The sequence below is a fragment of the Protobothrops mucrosquamatus genome, unplaced genomic scaffold (assembly GCF_001527695.2).
Source record: "Protobothrops mucrosquamatus isolate PMUCROS unplaced genomic scaffold, P.Mucros_1.0 scaffold582, whole genome shotgun sequence".
Classification (NCBI taxonomy): Eukaryota; Metazoa; Chordata; class Lepidosauria; order Squamata; family Viperidae; genus Protobothrops; species Protobothrops mucrosquamatus.
The window spans coordinates 260,989-279,120 of record NW_015386882.1 but is presented as its reverse complement, the minus strand read 5'-3'; the positions used below and the strand labels follow the sequence as shown (position 1 = coordinate 279,120).

The window sequence follows — 18,132 nt, the reverse complement described above, 5'->3', positions numbered from 1 at the left end:
TAAGAGCAAGCAGCTGTGCCTCAGATGATGGTGTAGCAATTCCTCCAAAAGAGATTGCATGCAAAACCCTCTGGAGCAAAACACAAGGAGCAGATGTCTGGAATGCTGCAGTTTTAGGGGCCTGAAAGCCTTGACTCAGCTTGAGTGAAAAATACACAGTGGAATGTTCTGAGTCAGTGAAATGTTTTGCGTAGACCTCATCAAGAGAAAGTACTGTACCGTTTAAAAATAAACAAGAGGACAGCTCTCACTTCTTTTGCAGTTCTTCCACCTAGTGGGTGTGTTCTGTAAGTGCAAGATCATTTTTTGTGTTCTTAGAAGATAAAACTCCACAGGGAACGTGAATCAAAAAATATTTATTGGAGGGGGAGGGGTTGAAATTAGAAACTTGGCTGGTTTGACTTAGTCTGCTAAATGGTTGCTGTATCTCCAGAGTAATTTAATAGTGGTTGTGGCGGCCTAGGCATATCGCAGATGGAGAAATTGACCTCCAAATTATCTTTCTAAACACGTGATTAAATGTCACAGGCAAAGTGAGAATTATTCTTGTTACTTACTCAGATTAAATTCCACATGCTTCCCAAGGATCCTGACTTTTTTTTTGAAGTGCCACTTAATTAAAGTTTTCCCAGCAACGGAGATCTTGACCCAGCTAAACTGAATAAAAATTAAATATTGTGTATGCAATTTCTGTTGAAAAGTACTGTATAGTTTTTCAAAGAATATGTTTAGTAATAGCTGAGGTACTTTATTCCAATTGCAAAGTCTGCTTTAGAGAAACATCGCAAAATTGATAATTATGCACTCCTGAAACACTTGACATCCAGGAGATTCCTAGACCAAATATTATCTGGCAAGTGCTAGAAATCACATTGTCCTTGAATCATTTGCTGAATGTATTGTTTAGCTCATTCAATTACATGAAAATATAAAGACAAAATAATTGATTAGTGGAGGCATTTTCCAGTGCTGCTAATATACTAGAGGGGCTTGGGAAAAAATAGCAATGTTGAAGGTAATGCTGGCAAATTCCCTATATTTTGTTTTGTTTTGTTTTTCATTGCAGGTCACTGCCAAGGGATTTGGTCCGCTGTTGCAGTTTGCCTACACTGCTAAGCTATTACTCAGCAGAGAAAACATACAAGAGGTCATCCACTGTGCCGAATTTCTACGTATGCACAACCTGGAGGATTCCTGCTTCAGCTTCCTTCAGACCCAGCTGCTGAACAATGAAGATGGCCTGTTTCTGTGCAAAAAGGATCTCACCTATCAGCGGATGCATGAAGATGAGAACTCGGAGGGAGAAGAGGAAGAAACTATGGAGTCAGAGACTTCAAAGATATCTTGCTCAAGAGAGAGAATGCACTCAGAGTCCTTTGACTTTGAACCCGCCACGTCTGGAGCCAGTAAGGAGGAAGGAATGCTGCCAGACCCGGAGATACTGGTGGATGATGGCAAGGATAGTTTGGATAAAGAAGTAGTAACACGGTACCCCAGGTATAAGAAATACCAGCTAGCTTGTACCAAGAATGTCTACAACACATCACATGTTAGTACCTCAGGTTTCACAAGCACATTCAATGAAAAAGGTTCAGGTGACGATCTCAAACCAGAACTTGCTGTCGGGCAAATTAAAAGTGAGCCTAGGAATGAGGAAAACGATGAAGAAAACATCACACTTTGCCTCTCTGGAGAGGAGACTAGTGTCAGGGATAAAGAAGGGGATGTTGAAATGGACCGAAAGCAGCCAAGTCCTAATGGAGCTGGCAGGTCAAAAAACAGTTCCTCTCCTTCCTGCCTAAGATCTTTCTTCAACCGAACAAAAACTATAGACTTAGATGGCTTCCCAACTACTTCCCAACAGCACTTTGCCAGAAATCCAGCATGCCCTTTTGACAAGGGGACAACTCAGGGTGACCATAAAGCTGATTATGTCCCTTTTGTGGGCAGTTATGGGCTCTCCCAAGCTGTTCAGAAGGATGCTTCCAGTTTTACAGTGGGATCACCTCTAAGAAGTCCTGGCTTTGTTGAAGGCCTCTGTAAGCAGGAAGGTGAGGTGGACAGGAGGACCGTTATATTCTCTTCAAATGTTTGTGACCAAGTAAACACTTCGGTGCATTCATATTCTGGCATGAGCAGCTTGGATAAAGATCTCACCGAGACTGTGCCAAAAGGCCTGTGGGCAGGAAGCAGCCAATCTCTTCCCAGTTGCCAGACCTATGCTCATATTGGACAGACAGCTGACCATTTCCCAGGACGGATGCGGCCCAACACCAGCTGCCCAGTGCCAATTAAAGTTTGTCCTCGGTCTCCTCCCCTGGAAACCAGAACAAGGACCTCCAGTTCATGTTCCTCCTACTCTTACGCAGAGGATGGCAGCGGTGGTTCTCCCTGTAGCCTGCCTCTGTGTGAGTTTTCATCTTCCCCCTGTTCTCAAGGAGCTCGATTCCTGGCCACTGAGCATCAGGAGCCGAGCATGATGGGAGATGGAATATACAGCCAAGTCAGACCCCAGATAAAATGTGAGCCATCCTATGGAACAAACTCTAGCGATGAGTCTGGATCGTTCTCTGAAGCAGACAGTGAGTCATGTCCTGTGCAAGACAGAGGACATGAGGTAGGGATCTGTGATAAGTACACCTGCTAACACTTCTTGTGACCCATTCAGAAAGTCATTATTAACCTAATGGCCTTCTTTGTATCCAAAATACAGAGAATAGTCACTTTTGTCCAATATTCTATTGATGATGGAGTCAAGCTCATTGATTACTGGAAATATGTCTTGAGAGAGTAAGAAGCCATCATATAGAAAGGTTCCATAAAGGCTTAAAGTTGCTTGATCTCTTGATGATAGGGTAACTGTAAAGATAAGGAGTACCTCATAGCAGGTTTGCTTCTCTCCCTGCCCACCTCCACCACTCCCCACCATCTACTTGAGGCATAAAAATGTCCCTGTCCCTTTTAATTTTTGGACCAATTGTCATTAGCATTAGTCATTGCATTCAGTTTTTTGTTAACAATATTTCATTCATACCAGCTTATCTACCAATTCAGTATGCTGATTGGGCATTAGCTGTAATTTGCAGACTTTTGGAACAAAAATAAATTCTGATCAGAGTGATCTAAAATGTCAGTAGAAGCGAATGTCCATGCAAGGTGAGGAAGGGAAGATGGAGCCGTTTTCTGCTCTGGGTACAACAAGTGTGTTTACCTGATCATCATCTTTGTTTTATGTTACTTTTTGTGTGCTTCGTTGTATAGTCTTTTTAGAGAAAGAAAAATGAGAATTGATCATATACCTTAAGTCATACCCTTGATCTCTTTGGTTTCCTAAAGTCATATGACTCTCTAATAATTACCCAGTTAAGCTTTTCATCTGTAATGCCTGTGTTACTGCAACCAGCGAAAAACCTCTTCAAAGGGTTAATAAGCAACCGGAGAGAAATTGAGTGAGCAGGGGAAAAAGGCATAAGGGACATATACAAAACTGACAATATCTGCACAGATGTGTTAGCCAGCCTGCTATTATTCTTATCAGCATGACATCCATTCCTTCAGACAATTCACTGGGGGATAAATGTGCAGTTACTGCTTGTTCATTGTGAAACACTGACTCTCCCTCAAGTAAGCTTGAATTATTGCAAATTTTAAAACTTACACTGCTGATACTGTAGAACACATTTAGGTACCGTTAATTATCTGCTTTGCAGGCTCAATTGATGAAACAGTTATTGGTCCGTCATCTTATTTTGATCACAGTGTACAAAACTGTTACCAATTTGGCGTCAGAAAACGTAGCATTTTTATATGTGGTTCCTTTATTTCTCACCAACTAATTCCTGTTGCAGTGGTCATAACTATCATATATGTACATGTTTTAGAATGTAAGAACCACGGTAAATGGGGGTGTTGAAAGATTTTGTTTATCTCTCTTGGAAAATTTGGAAGAGAACATAAGAACTTTGAGGTATCAAAATCTTAGGGAAAATGTGCTATGACCACTCTGGCAAAATGCTGAAGCTCATCTATGCAAAAGTTAATACAGTACAATACATATACTTGAATTTTCTAGCATATGGTACAAATAAACTGGATTGATTATTGGCATCAAGTCACTTTCTATTCCTAGCAATCATACAGATAAGAGTTTCTCCATGACAATCTATCCTTAGCCTGTTCTTTCAAGTCTCCCAATGGTGCACTCATTGCTATTGTATCAGAGTCCATCCACCTTCTTGCTGGTTGTCCTTTTCTTATCTTTTCTTCTACCTTTCCTACCATTACAGCCTTTTCTAGAGAGCTGGGTCTTTTCATAATATGTCCGAAGTAGGTTCAAAGTAATTTGAGTCTGATTACTTGTCCATCAAGGGAGAATTCTGGGTTGATTCTTCAGTGATCCATTGATTTGTTTTCTTGGCTATCCACAGTATTCTCAGGAGTCTTTTCCAACACCAAAGTTCAAAGGCATCAAAGCTCTTCCCATGTTGCTTCCTTAAACTTTCACTTCCACAGTGAATCAGAGTAAGTACCATAGCAAGCACAATTCTGATCTTTGTAAGTATAGACACATCATGGCCTTTGAATATCTTTTCCAAGGCCTTCATGGTTGCTCTTCCAACTCGCTATATTTCTTAATTGCGTGTTCCTTTACTGTTCATGGTTGATCCTAAAAGGCTGAATCTATCCACTGCTTTGATATCTTCATTGTCGATTCTAAGGCTGGTTGTTCTACCTGCTGTCATTAGTTGAGTCTCTGCTTTATATTTAACTTTTGTCCCATTTTTTTCATTGTGTTCTTTGACTTTTAGTATGAGCACTTGCATATCCAGAGTAGCAACATCAGCATAGGGCAGGTTATTTATATTCCATTACAGAGTACAAGTTCAATAAATAAAGAGGAGAATATGCAGTCTTGTCACAGTCCTTTGCTCAACCTTTGCCCATTTGCTTCACCATGTTCTGTCCATACTGTGGCTTTATGACCTGTATATACATTTCTCATAAAGACCATGAGTTATTCTGGGTTTCCTATTTTTCTGAGCACTTCCTACAGCTTGCTATGATCAACACAATTAAAAGTTTTTCTGTAATCGTTGAAGTACTTGCTAACCTCTTTTTGGTATTTTTTTGGCTTTCTTAATTATCCAGTGGGCGTTAGCAATAATGTCACACCTTCCTTGGCTTTTTCTGAAGTCAGCTTGAACAACTGGCAACTCTTTTTCCATGGAGGCTTCTAATTGCATTGGATGATCTTAGTTATTATTTTGCTAATATGTGAAATTAAAGATATTATGCAATAGTTTACACACTCTGTTAAATCTCCCTTTTTAAGGCATTAGAATCATTTGGCTACTGTGTCATTCTCCATATTTCCTGGGATAGCTTGGTTAGAACCTTAATTGATTCTTCTCTGTTGCTTGCAATATTTCAGTGGGTATTCCATTAATTCCTATAGCCTTGTTAATGACTGGAGTGTTGATCTAACTACTAGTACTAGAGGTTCTTGTAAAATAAGGAATATCTTCTAAGGCAGTGTTTCTCAACCTTGACAATTTTAAGGCATGTGGACTTCAACTGCCAGAATTCCACAGCCAGCATTGCTGGCTGTGGAATTCTGGGTGTTGAAGTCCACATGCCTTAAAATTGTCAAGGTTGAGAAACACTGTTCTAAGGTATCTTGGATGTTGTCATCTCTACTATAGAGTGTTTCATTATATGCCTCCCATCTTCCTTTGATGTCCTTTGAGTTGGTTATCTGTCGATTGGCATCCTTTAGCATACCAACCTGAGGTCATCACCACTCAAGTTCAGGGACATTCTGAAAGACTTTCCTTATTTTTACATGTCTGTGCCCATCTTCAATATCTTTACACAATTTGTTGTAATATTGCTTTTTGTCTTTAACAGCTCTCTGAAACTGTTAAATTGTTTTATGAGAAAGTTGTTCTTCTTAGCTTTGGCTTCTCTTCTCCTCTTGGCAATTCCCACAGTTTGCTTTCTTCTCTTTCTTAATTTTTGTCAGTCTCTTTCCACAGTGGTGGGATTCAAATATGTGAACAACTGGTTCTCTGTGTGGATGCTGCTTCCGGAAGTCCATTCTGGGCCTGGGCAACAAAAAATTAGCTACCAGTTCTGCCGAAGTGGTGCAAATCGGCTGAATCCCACCACTGTCTTTCCATATGAATCCTTAATTACTTCTTTAAATTCATCCCATAATTCCTCTGCTTCTTTTTCAATGAGGTTCAGGACTTCAAAGCAATTCGTGATCTTGAAAATGAGAGCATGCAAAATCACCTTATGGAAACTGCCTGGCTTTTTTCTTCTTCTTCTGTAGTTTAACTTGGAGTTAAGCTTGGAGTTAAGTTCATGATCTGTTCTGCAGTCAGCACCTGGCCATGTCTTTGATCTGTAAATGAACTCCTCGATCTTCTTTTTATCAATAACATAGTAAAATGTATTTTTATATACTGTATTCCATCTAGTAATGTCCATGTATAGAGGCTTGATTTTGGTTGTCTGAAGACAATGTTAGCTATGAAGAAATCATTGGAGTGGCAGAAATTGATAAGTGGGACTCCTATTTCATTTTCATTCCTGAAGCTATACAATCCAACTACATTTTTGTCTTTCATGTTTCCACTTAGGCATTCCAGTCTCCAATCACAAGCAGTACATCTTGTTGACATGTTCTTTCGATTTCAAATTGAACTTAATCAACTCATCCACCTCCTCTTCCTCTGCACTATCAGTAGTTGGAGCCTAAATTTAAGTGATCATCATATTAAAGGGTTGTCCATGAAGTCAGTCATTATTATTTGATCATTGATTGCATTGTAGCCAAGTACTGTTCTTGCTATGTCCTTCACAATTATAAAAACAACACTATTTCTTCGTTTGTCATGCCCTAATGGGCGGTATAGTGACTCGGTGGTTAAGACATTGGCTTGTTGGCTGGAAAGCCAGCAGCCCAAGTTTGAGACCTGAGCACCATATGACTGAGCTTCCATCCTCGCCCCAGCTTCTGCCAACCGAGCAGTTCAAAAGCATGCAAATGCGAGTAGATAAATAGGAACCACTTCGGTGGGAAAATAACAGCGCTCCGTGACATTATGCTGGCCACATGACTTTGGAAATGTCTTTGGACAGCACTGACTCAATGGCCTTGAAATGGAGATGAACACTGTCTCATACTCTGCAACAGAGTAAAATCCGCAGGGACTCCTTTACCTTTTTTATCTTTCATGTCCTAATAATCCGTGTGATCTTCTGACTGAAAGTATCTGATCCCAGTCCATTCACTTTATAATTGTTTCATTTCATCTTTCATTGTGTTAAGCTTTCTTGTGTCTGTGCTTCCTACATTCCATGTTTCTACTATAATTCTGTCTTTGCAGCTTTGGATTTCTTTTCTTGTAATGGCAACATCAATGACTAGATGTCCTGAAGATTTTAATCTAACCATGTCATAAACACCATTAGTACTCTTGAAAGAGCCTCTTCTTCAGTAACATGTTAAGTGCCATCCAATCTGAAAAGCCCATCATCCATGATGTGGCAACACAGCGGGGGGGGTGGTGTTAGGGGATAAAGTAAATACTAGTACTAATAGAGCTGTCACCCACAAATACAAAATAGATAAATTTCTTTTTTAAAAAAATAATACGACCTGTTTTTTAAACTTTTGGATCGAGTCCCAGATACTAGTAATACTCAGTAAACATTGTCCATTTCTGAATACAGTGATGGTGTGTAAATTGGCACATTGTGAAATAGGTGAAAGGTTTCAATTTTGCTTACAGTTTATGCTGTGTGAACCAAGACACTACAGAAACGTGTTCTAAAATGGGTGCGTATAACTATATCAAAAGACTGAAATGGGATTCTTAATGTTTTTGTGTTATAAAACAAACTTACAAAATGGAAATATTATTTTTCTGCGTAGCTTTTTATTGACCATAGAGTAAAGGTATAATTGGAGTTCTTGTGCAGTCCATGTTTGCCTCCAATTCCAGTAAAAGATATGAGTAGACTCAACTATTTTAAAGCATAAAGAGAAGCAGATCTATGTAGCAAAATTTGGACACAAGTAAAGATAAACAATTCAAACAATATGTCAATTATATATGCAATTGTCAAATAAGAACCTCAGCTTCAGAGAGCAAAAGATTTTGGAAAGGGGTTGCACTTTTATCATCTGAATTATGCATTTCTTTCTATACAAGCAGGAATAAAAGATTAAAAGAAAAGAAGAAATACACTTTTAAGCTTCAAATTCAGCAATCCAACCTCTTACATACTTTAACCAATTTTTATAATAAAAATAATTTATGCTTTGAAGACAAAAGTTTAGTTACAAATTAATGCAAAATGGGAATTCGTTTTCTTCTTGCTGACCCACTTTTAATTTTTTTTCTTCTATATCTTTTTTGTAACTTTAAAGCAACCACAAGAGAGAGGAAGGGGTATTTTTATGAAATTCCCTGTAGATTTTTATAAGCAAAGTCTAAACTTCAGACAGTTTACAGTAAAAGCAGAGACTTTATGGAGACTTTTAATGGAATGGCAAAAAGCATTAGCAGATTGTCCTCCAAAAACTGTTAATATTCAAGTCAATCTCATCTCTGATTTTGGTAATTTCTTTTATACAAGAGATCCAAAAGGACTACTACAAAAGCATTCAGTTAGCCTGTGAGAAGGAAGAACAACCATGATCTCTTGAATGACAATCCAAAGGCATTCGTGTTAGCTAGAATTATAATTACCTATATAGTCCTCAATTTACAACCATAATTGCGTCCAGAATTACCGTTGTATGTTGTTGTGGTCATTAAGAGGGTCACCCTGTGACCACACCCAGTTCTGATGACCTCTTCACAATAGTTAAGTGAATTCATTTAACCCTATAGGCTTTCTCTCCTCCTTCTCCTCATCCTCATATGGACCAGAAATTGGCAAAACCCACCAAAATTGTGTTCACATGACCACAGGATGATGCAAACATCCATAAATGTAACCCAAGTGCCCAGAGAGGGAGGTATACGTCCATCAGAACTTTGAAGTCATATCTTTTAAGGAGCCCTTTGTAACTTTGAACAATCTCTAAGCAACCAGTTGTTAAGTAAGGAGATATTGTAATATCTAAAGAGATAAGTGTTTGTTTGTTTTTCAGAATAGCTGAAGGGTCATCAGCAGACTTAACACAAAGCTAAAGTTGTATGTAACCTATCTGGCTTTATTCTCTTGACAAATTAATGGATATTTAACAAGCTGCTTGATGCCTTTTTATCAAACCCCCCCCCCCATAGTTGGCATACTTAAAGAACCACACAGATTACAGAAATGCATCATTGGTGCTAGTTAGGGTGAAACCATATTCTTGAAAACTATAAAGGGAAGTTCCTAGCCCAGTGTTTCTCAACCTTGACAATTTTAAGGCATGTGGACTTCAACTCCCAGAATTCCACAGCCAGCAATGCTGGCTGTGGAATTCTGGGAGTTGAAGTCCACATGCCTTAAAATTGTCAAGGTTGAGAAACACTGTCCTAGCCAAACCTGTAACTAAGCTATGAAAGTGGAATCTCTTTAAAAAAAATATTTCCATGATCTCCACTTCTGGACTGGGCTGCCTCATCTTCACTGCCTGGGCTGCCTCATTTCATTAGTTTATGTACCTTGGGATGCTTGGAAGCCCTAATTCCTCTCTGACCAGCTTCAGCCTTTTTCCTTTTTATCCTCTCCAACCAAAGCTTTTTTATTTATTTAGTGAATATGGCTCCCTCCTCTGTGAGCAGTGTAGTGCTTGTGGAATCTCTCCTTTGGCGGTCAGGAGACTTACTTGCTCCGTCTGCATTTGCAACTTAAAAAATAAGCTCCAGGCTGAGACTATTACAGAGGAATGATTCCTGCTGTCCATCAATCTAATTTTACCAGAATACTTCTAGACTTATAGGAACCCCCATAGGAGTTGGAAACACTGATAACATGAAGATGATGGACAGTTGGAGCAGCAGTGCATTTTGCAGGGCAACTAATTGCCTGGGGGGCAGGGGAGTGGGGTGAATAGAGACTCTTCCCAAAACTGTCTGAAAAGCTTTGAAATATAAGCAGAGAATCGGTAAGAAAAGAGCTAGGATACTGAATAAATTGGAGGAGGAGAAAAGGAACACGTGTGTGTAAATTGTGGGCTTCGGTTAGAGGTATGGGTGGTTTATGTTAGTGTACTCGAGGTGATCTAGAAAGAGAAAATGGCAGTAAAATATATGGTTTTGCTTTTCAAGATCACAACCATCTTTAGCTTTGCCTTCAGTCTCCTGGATAAATTACTTGTTCCCTCAGATCAGCCCTGTATCCATTCTGTGACTAACCATATCTATCAAGGTAGCTGTTTCCCACAGGAGACCACAAAGAAATCCTTCTTCTGCCCCTTAGAAATATCTGTCCTTTAGATGCCTGCTGGCATTGTTTGGGAATAAGGGTCAAACAACATGGTACATTATCTGTCAGAGTGAGCTGGTTTACATTAGCTCTGGGCCAGAATGTAAGGTCATTCATTACCTGCACAGAGGGGAGGTTTATTTCTGAAATTGTTTTTTTTTACATAAGAGATTAAGAAATACAACACTACTTTTTTTGAATTCCCAAATTATGGTTAAGTTTAGGATATCATACATGCACCCTGAAGTGGAAGAAAACAACCAAGCTTAGAGAGAACCAAGGGCCCCTCTGAGTGAGGGTTATGCTATATTGTTAATGCCTTCTGTAGTTTAATGATTTATTCCTCCATCTTGGTTTTCAAAATCTGTAAATGAGATTGACCTGTTTACTGCTACTTTTCAAAGGGTGGACAATTTCTCTTGCTATGAAGGAGTTAAACCGGTGGTCATTTTTTAAACATGTCTACCCTTGGATTGAGCTAACCAATAACTCATAACTCATTCATTTCAGCCAGAGAAAACTTTTCATGCTTCACAACATTCAAATTAGACCACTGCCAGGCATCCTAGATGAGGCTGTCTTTGAAGGCAGCCCAGAACTTCAGATTGTAAAACTTAAAGAACTTATGGTTGAAATGCTTTTTCCCTCATAGTTAAAACTGCTCTCCAAATACAGAGTTAATCTTAATTTTAAAACCTTTTGAACCATGTAGATAAAGGAACTACCCCTCTCTAAACGAACATGGGCAATCCTTTGTCAGAGATGAGACAGGCAATAATAAGAAATAGGAACTGCTATTTTTAACAGGTGATGGCACCAAAAGCTTACCTGGTTTGTGGAGCTAAGGGAAAACACCTGCATACCCCATGAGGGCTGTATGGTATTCATTACTATTTGGAAATACTACTTGTATATTTTAGGAAGTTCTGGGCTGCCTCTTGTGTAGCAGTCTCCCAAGAGAAGAAACCCCCAGATCATGTATCTATTCAGTTTCATTTTTAATTTATTGACTGCAAAGATTTAGTTGTCTGTTCATCATTGTACTATTTCACCCACTTGCTGGGAATTAGCTATGACATGGGAAGCATGTAGACAAAATACAATGCTTCCATGAATTGAAGTATTTATTAAGAACATTCTCCCAAGGAGGTTACGTGCAGTTAAGCATTTGAAAAGATAATGTATCTGAAAAATATTTTTGTGTCTTGTTTAAAAAGAATATAAAGGGAGATGCTTAAATATAAAACATTAACATTTACAAACTCTTTTCTCTGATTTGCTGGTGGTGCTTATGCCTTGAAGACCTGTTACTTTTTTTTTTAGCCCTCACCATTTTCCAGCTGGACACATCACAAAACTCTTGCTCAAATTGACCAAAGTTTATTTTTATTTTTCAGACTTGCTCTTTATTTAGATTACATGCACCTGACTTCAAGGTCTTTCAATGTTTGACATCTTTTTTTAAAATACAGAAGTAGGTCAGATTATGTAAATAACATGTACAAACATGAGGAATTGATCTACTGCTAATCAAAAGATAACAGTGGACGCATAATTGAGCTGACTACAAAACCTTTTTAAGAGAATCTCATAAAGATGCAAACTTTAGAATAAATCTTCCTTTTTTATTGCAATTTTGTGATTTGGCCTGACTTCTATTTATTTACTTGGTGCCTCTAAGTCATTGTTGGATCTCGTCAACGGCCTGGACTAGGCCCTGCAGTTTTCTTGGCAAAGATGTCCAGAAGTGGTTTACCATTGCCTCCTTCATAGGACTGACAGAAAGTGACTGACCAAGGTGACCCAGTGGGCTTTGAGCCTAAAGCAGGATTAGAACTTACCATCTCCCAGTTTCTAGCCTGCGGCCTTAACCACTACATCAGATGGGCTCTCTTATTCAATTTGCATTATTTAACTTTATCCTTGATAATTGAAACGGTTTTCTTAAGCAGAATCCATATATTGTAGTTCTCTCTCTCTCTCTCTCTCTCTCTCTCTCTCTCTCTCTCTCTCTTTGTGTGTGTGTGTGTGTATGTGTAATCAGAGCTCATCGGACTGGACATAAAAGCATATTCTGCTCTTACTTAATTCTTACCTTGTATGCAAATCTGAATATAATGTTCAGATATCAAAAGAGAAACTAATTACTAATATGGCCTGAATCTTCTGCAATCAGCTAATTTCTGGATTTGATATGGAAAGACAATTGAGGGGGCAAATTACAAAAGTTGATCTTTATTACAGACATAAGGCAATATTTGCAAGGAATCAATAAGGCCCAATTCTGTGCCCCTGCCAGCACCAGCATTACAGGCACATTGAAAGCTACTCTGTGTCAGAAGAGATGCTATATCCCACCTCAAGAATACAAGAGGCATATAATAACACGACATTGTTGTATACTGCTTTTTAAAACTATACTGCAGTATAGAAATAAAAACATACATCCATATTGTTTGGGCTACCCCAAAACTATTTAATTTCAGTGCAGCCTAAGGATCTAATTTCTTTTAAAAATGCCAGAATATTGTGGTAAACCACATAGCCCACTTGGCACTAGTTAGTGAACTTGTCTACACATTACACAAAGCCATGGTTTGGACAATCTTGATTTGTTGAATAAATCCCAACTAGCTGTGTGTAAACAGTATGCCATGGCTTACAGGTCATAGTAACTGAGCTGCCCCAGTATTCGGCCAAAATAAATGATATTACGACTGACCAACCAGACTGAACTATGTGGCTGATCTGTTCAGAAATTAACCCAAAGCATAGCTGTCCTAGGTATGTAATAAAGGCATAACAAACTGTATAAACTTGGAAATTTGCACTTAGCTAGGCCTGTTAACACTGACAAGCATTGACTTGTGGCGCAGGGTGAAAGGGTTGGGGTTTTTTTTGTTTTGTTTTTTGTACTATTGAAAAGCAAGGCTGCTAATGGGTCCTTCCTGTACATAGATGATAGTCTTTGAGGTGTGTAATCACCAGTGCTTAGAAATACGTTCCGTGTATGTATTATTTATTTATTAAATGTAAATGCTGACCATCTTACTGTCAAGAGACTCTGGGTGGCTTACAATATCACAAAAATAGAAGTACAAGAACCTTAAATTGTGCAAACATTAAGAATGAACAAAAATTAGATAAATTAAGAACCAGTATACAAGCCAGATGGATGTGGGGTCGTCTTCTTAACCCACTAACCAATTCAGCGTTAAAGCCAGTGGTGGGATTCAAATATGTGAACAACCGGTTGTCTGTGTGGATGCCACTTCCGGAAGTCCATTCTGGGCTTGGGCAACAAAAAAATTAGCTACCTGTTCTGCCGAAGTGGTGCGAACTGGCTGAATCCCACCACTGGTTAAAGCCCACATTGGGGCCCCAGGCCAATTGGCCAAGCCAGGTTTTGAGGCCTTTTCAGAAGGCCAACAAGGTGGGAACATAGCTCTAGGGGCACAGTGTTCCAGAGGTCAGAAGCCATGAAAAAAGTAAAACCAGTGATCAGTAAAAGTAGTCTTGCATCTGTAGAATTCAAGGGATTACAGTAGAAATCGCCTCCCTCTGAGATTTTAAAATAATTAGTGTCTCATCTACCGTCTTTTCTAAATATCAGGGATCTTGTGAAGGAAACCAGGGTGCAGTGGCATATGGTTACTGTACTAACTTCCCATAGAACATGCACGTAATTAGGCAGAGTCTAAATGTTTTAGTCTAAAATGTATGAAGAAAGAAAATAGACACTCTTCCTATCACAGAAAGCAGTCTCTGTAAGCATAATGGTTCACATCATATCTAAGGTCAGTCTTTTGTATATTTAAACAGAACATTATTTAATTGTGAGGAGGTGAGCCTTTTCTGGTGACTCATGTCATAGTAATGTGACCTGTATGCTGTGTGTTTGTGTTTATGTAGTTCCACAGGTGGGACAAGAAGGTGAAGGTTCACAGACAGACAATGTGAAAAGAAGTAATATATTCATGGGGTTGTGAGTTGGGGAAGTATGGAAATTTTTATCTATTTATTTATATAAATAAATTTTGCACAAGGCCATCTAGTTTGGCATTCATTCACTTCTCCCCAAAGAAGAATAGTTAAACTAATATACTTGTTTGCCCATGATATGGGCAAACACACACACACACACACACGCACGCACGCACGCACACACACACATCATGGGCAAACAAGCATTTTAGTTTTAACTATTCTTGTTTGTGGAGACGTGAATGAATAAATGCCAAACTAAATGGCCTTGTGCAATATTTACCAAACAAAACCAGGCAAAAAGATTTCTATTAGTTGTGAGAGTTACTTATATTCCAATAATTTTCACGGCTGTGTAAGGGGCAGACTTGTGTCCAAGCTATCAAAATCTATTCTCATATATCAAAGGAATTTTCCCTTCGGAAGTCTGAATGAGAGAAGGCATATGTGAGCCATATCTTAATATAGTCTTTCTGTCATTGTGAATCTTAAAACATATGGTGCCATCTACTGGGCATATCAATATAGAGAACATGTAGCTATGATATACTGAGATATTGAAAATTAATTGGTTCTTTGTGATAGGATCAGAGGCGAGAATATCAGCCCTGGTGGTTGAAACTGAAGTCATACCAATCTAATGTCTATTTTACAAAGTAAATTCCTCTGTAAATCTCAAAATAAAGCTTTAAGATAACTTTCTACTGTTAGCTGTTCAAAAACCAACGGTTGTAATTGATAGCCATTAAAAAAAAAACTATCCGCCATGAATTTGTGCAGTTGTATTTTGTTTAAAAAATACTTATGTATATAAATTAGAGCCCATCACTATGTGACATGGTAATAAAACTTAATTATACCCTCAGCTATCAGTCAGTTCACACGTTGATCAGACATTGTATGGTGATTCACCTCTTTATTTTAAGACCTTTCCATGTCTCAGGTTGGTATGTAAGCTAGCCAATGAGTGTAATCTTTTGTTGATCATACTAGTTAGACATTTCTCCCTCCCTGTGCATATTTTTGTGATATGGGTCAACCCAATGCTTAAACAATATTCCAAATATATATTGACATAATGCCACTTACATATTCATTTTTGGAATTTTCTATTATTTCATTTACTTGTTCATCAATAGTGCAGATTCAGCTGACATTTATAATGAACTATCTGCCTATATTCCCAACATTTTTTTCTAGAGAAATCTCTAAGAGGATGTAAAATATCTATTGTGTTATTCTACTATCTTCTTAGATTCTTGCTTCTGAATGCTTTTAATTTTCCTCTAAATCAGAACTTTTAAAGCATCAGGATACCCAGCTTCAATAAGGCTGTTTCAGAATAATAGCAGCACAGTCCCTTTATGAAAACATGCATTACTAACTACAGAAAGTGTTTTCTTTTTTATGAAAAGCAATGATAGCAATAAAATAATGTTTTAATATTTTATTATACTTGTTTTTTAATTTTTTATGAATCATTCTTTTATTAGAGAAACTGCCTTGAGTTTCCTTACCACCCAGGGCCATCTGATTATAGTGGTGGAAAAATATTGTTAATAATTGGATAAATACATTTTATCACAACATAGAAGAGCATGAATGCTTAAACAAAATAAATCTTGAGGATTTGTATCAGCATCTGAATTTGCTATGGAATCCTTTACATCTTATTCTGATGATTTATTTACTGGCTGTCAAATTGGATGATATATGGTTTCACTGAAGTAGAAAGAAGAATAACTAAATTCAACAATTAACACAGAATATATATATAACCTAAGTTAAGAAAATAAAGTTTTTACTTTAGGATTGTTCTTTAGTATAAAGTATTATTCTTTATAGTTTTAATTATCCGTTCTTTGAATTGGAGCCTGTATTTTGAGGAGAATATGAAAAAACCTCATTTATCTGCACCAAGCTGTTTGTACTTGATAGTGTTGCTGATTTTATTGTATAATAGTCATTTACACCGTTAGGATGGCTATTTCTTAAAGTTGCCTACAAGGCAGGAGCTAATATTTGAACTATATTCAACTACGTTATTTGAATAAAACAGTATTATTCCAAGGAACCTGCTAAATTCTTTGTTAAATAAACAGTCTGTTTTTTTTCCCTTCATTTTACCCTAGGTGAAACTTCCATTTCCTGTAGATCAAATCACAGATCTTCCAAGGAATGATTTCCAGATGATGATAAAGATGCACAAATTAACCTCAGAGCAATTGGAATTTATCCATGATGTTCGGCGGCGCAGTAAAAACCGAATTGCTGCCCAGCGCTGTCGCAAGAGAAAACTGGACTGTATTCAGAATTTAGAATGTGAAATCCGCAAATTGGTAAGCTAAAAAAAATATTAAATACCATTATTTATTAAATATTTCACCTTACACTGATCGTTAACCAAATTTAATAAAAATCCATTTAATCTGTTTTACCTTATCTTTATAATTCATACTAAATGCTAAGGCTTATAAACATGCTCAGTCTTCTATTTAATACACACCAGATTTCCTTAAGCTTGAACAAAATGTATCAAGTACCTTCTGATCATACTTGAGTGTGATTGAGTAGCAGGTCAACTCCTTAAAATTGTATGGATAGAATGTTCCCCATCTCAGGCTCTCTCCACTAATAATTCATAGCTTTTCTAAAGACCATTCTGTCATGTCTGTGATCACAACATATATCACATCGGTTGACTTGGCTCCTTCTCTTTCCTTGATCCTTTTTTTCTAGTCCATCATCTGTTCATATTATATGTGTGTTTCTGGTTGCGGAATGTAGCCTCAAGAGAAGAATGGCTATTTATTTTGTTCAGGATTAGTTCTTCCAATCCACTGTTCTCCTGTTAATTTGAAGATCTCTGATCTATTTTCTGTCTTCGCTTTTCCACTATCTAGTGGTACCCTTCAGACTTCTAGCATCTTATTCTGGATAATGTGCCAATCAGTTAAGACCTGGTTTTGAAATTCTGACGCCTGACGTGCCAAACCTCTGTTAAAAAACGAATGCTGTTCTGTATTTGACAGGTTTGTGAGAAAGAGAAACTTCTGTCAGAAAGGAACCAGCTGAAAGCATGCATGGGAGAGTTATTAGATAATTTCTCCTGCCTTTCTCAAGAAGTATGCCGAGATATGCAGAGCTCCGAACAGATCCAAGACCTTCACCGATACTGCCCTGTGCTCAGGCCTATGGATCTTCCAACAGCAGCTAGTATCAACCCTTCATCAGGTGGAGTGGATCAAAATGTAGTGACATCCCAGTGCATTGGAGAAGGCTTGCAGTGCTGTTCAGAACAAAGTCCAGTGCAGCAGCTGGGAGCCCACTGGCTACCCAACAACATCTCTGACAAATGTGCTGCAAGAGGACTGGATGAAGCTGACCAAGTTAATTATTCTGAGCAGGAGCTCCCTCCAGAGCAGAATAACCAAGCGGTGACCATGGATTTCTGTCAGGAGATGACTGATAAGTGTACAACAGATGAGCAGCCTAGGAAGGAGTACACCTAGTGTTTGGTATACCTTTTACATCACACCCAGCAAGGTCTCTTCAGTCAGTCAGTGGCCACAATCATTTGTTGTTTATATTGAAGAACATACTTGGTGCACACTACAGTGGTCTTAGCAGCAATACTGTTTTTAAGTATTCCATCCTCTCTACAAAGCAGGAGTTTAACTTCTTCACTATGGTGCTATCCCATGCTCAGGCAGG

General features: G+C 38.2%; 1 protein-coding gene across 1 annotated transcript in view; it reads left to right on the top strand.

The window, feature by feature from the left end:
• The window catches only part of BACH2 (BTB domain and CNC homolog 2), a 41,056-nt gene extending 23,126 nt beyond the window's left edge, over nt 1-17,930 (top strand). The window contains exons 2-4 of the mRNA XM_015817385.1: nt 1,067-2,617; nt 16,551-16,757; nt 17,451-17,930. Coding sequence (XP_015672871.1) covers nt 1,067-2,617; nt 16,551-16,757; nt 17,451-17,930 — 2,238 coding nt within the window. The remainder of the gene's footprint in view (nt 1-1,066; nt 2,618-16,550; nt 16,758-17,450) is intronic.
• The last annotated feature ends 202 nt before the right edge of the window (nt 17,931-18,132 follow it).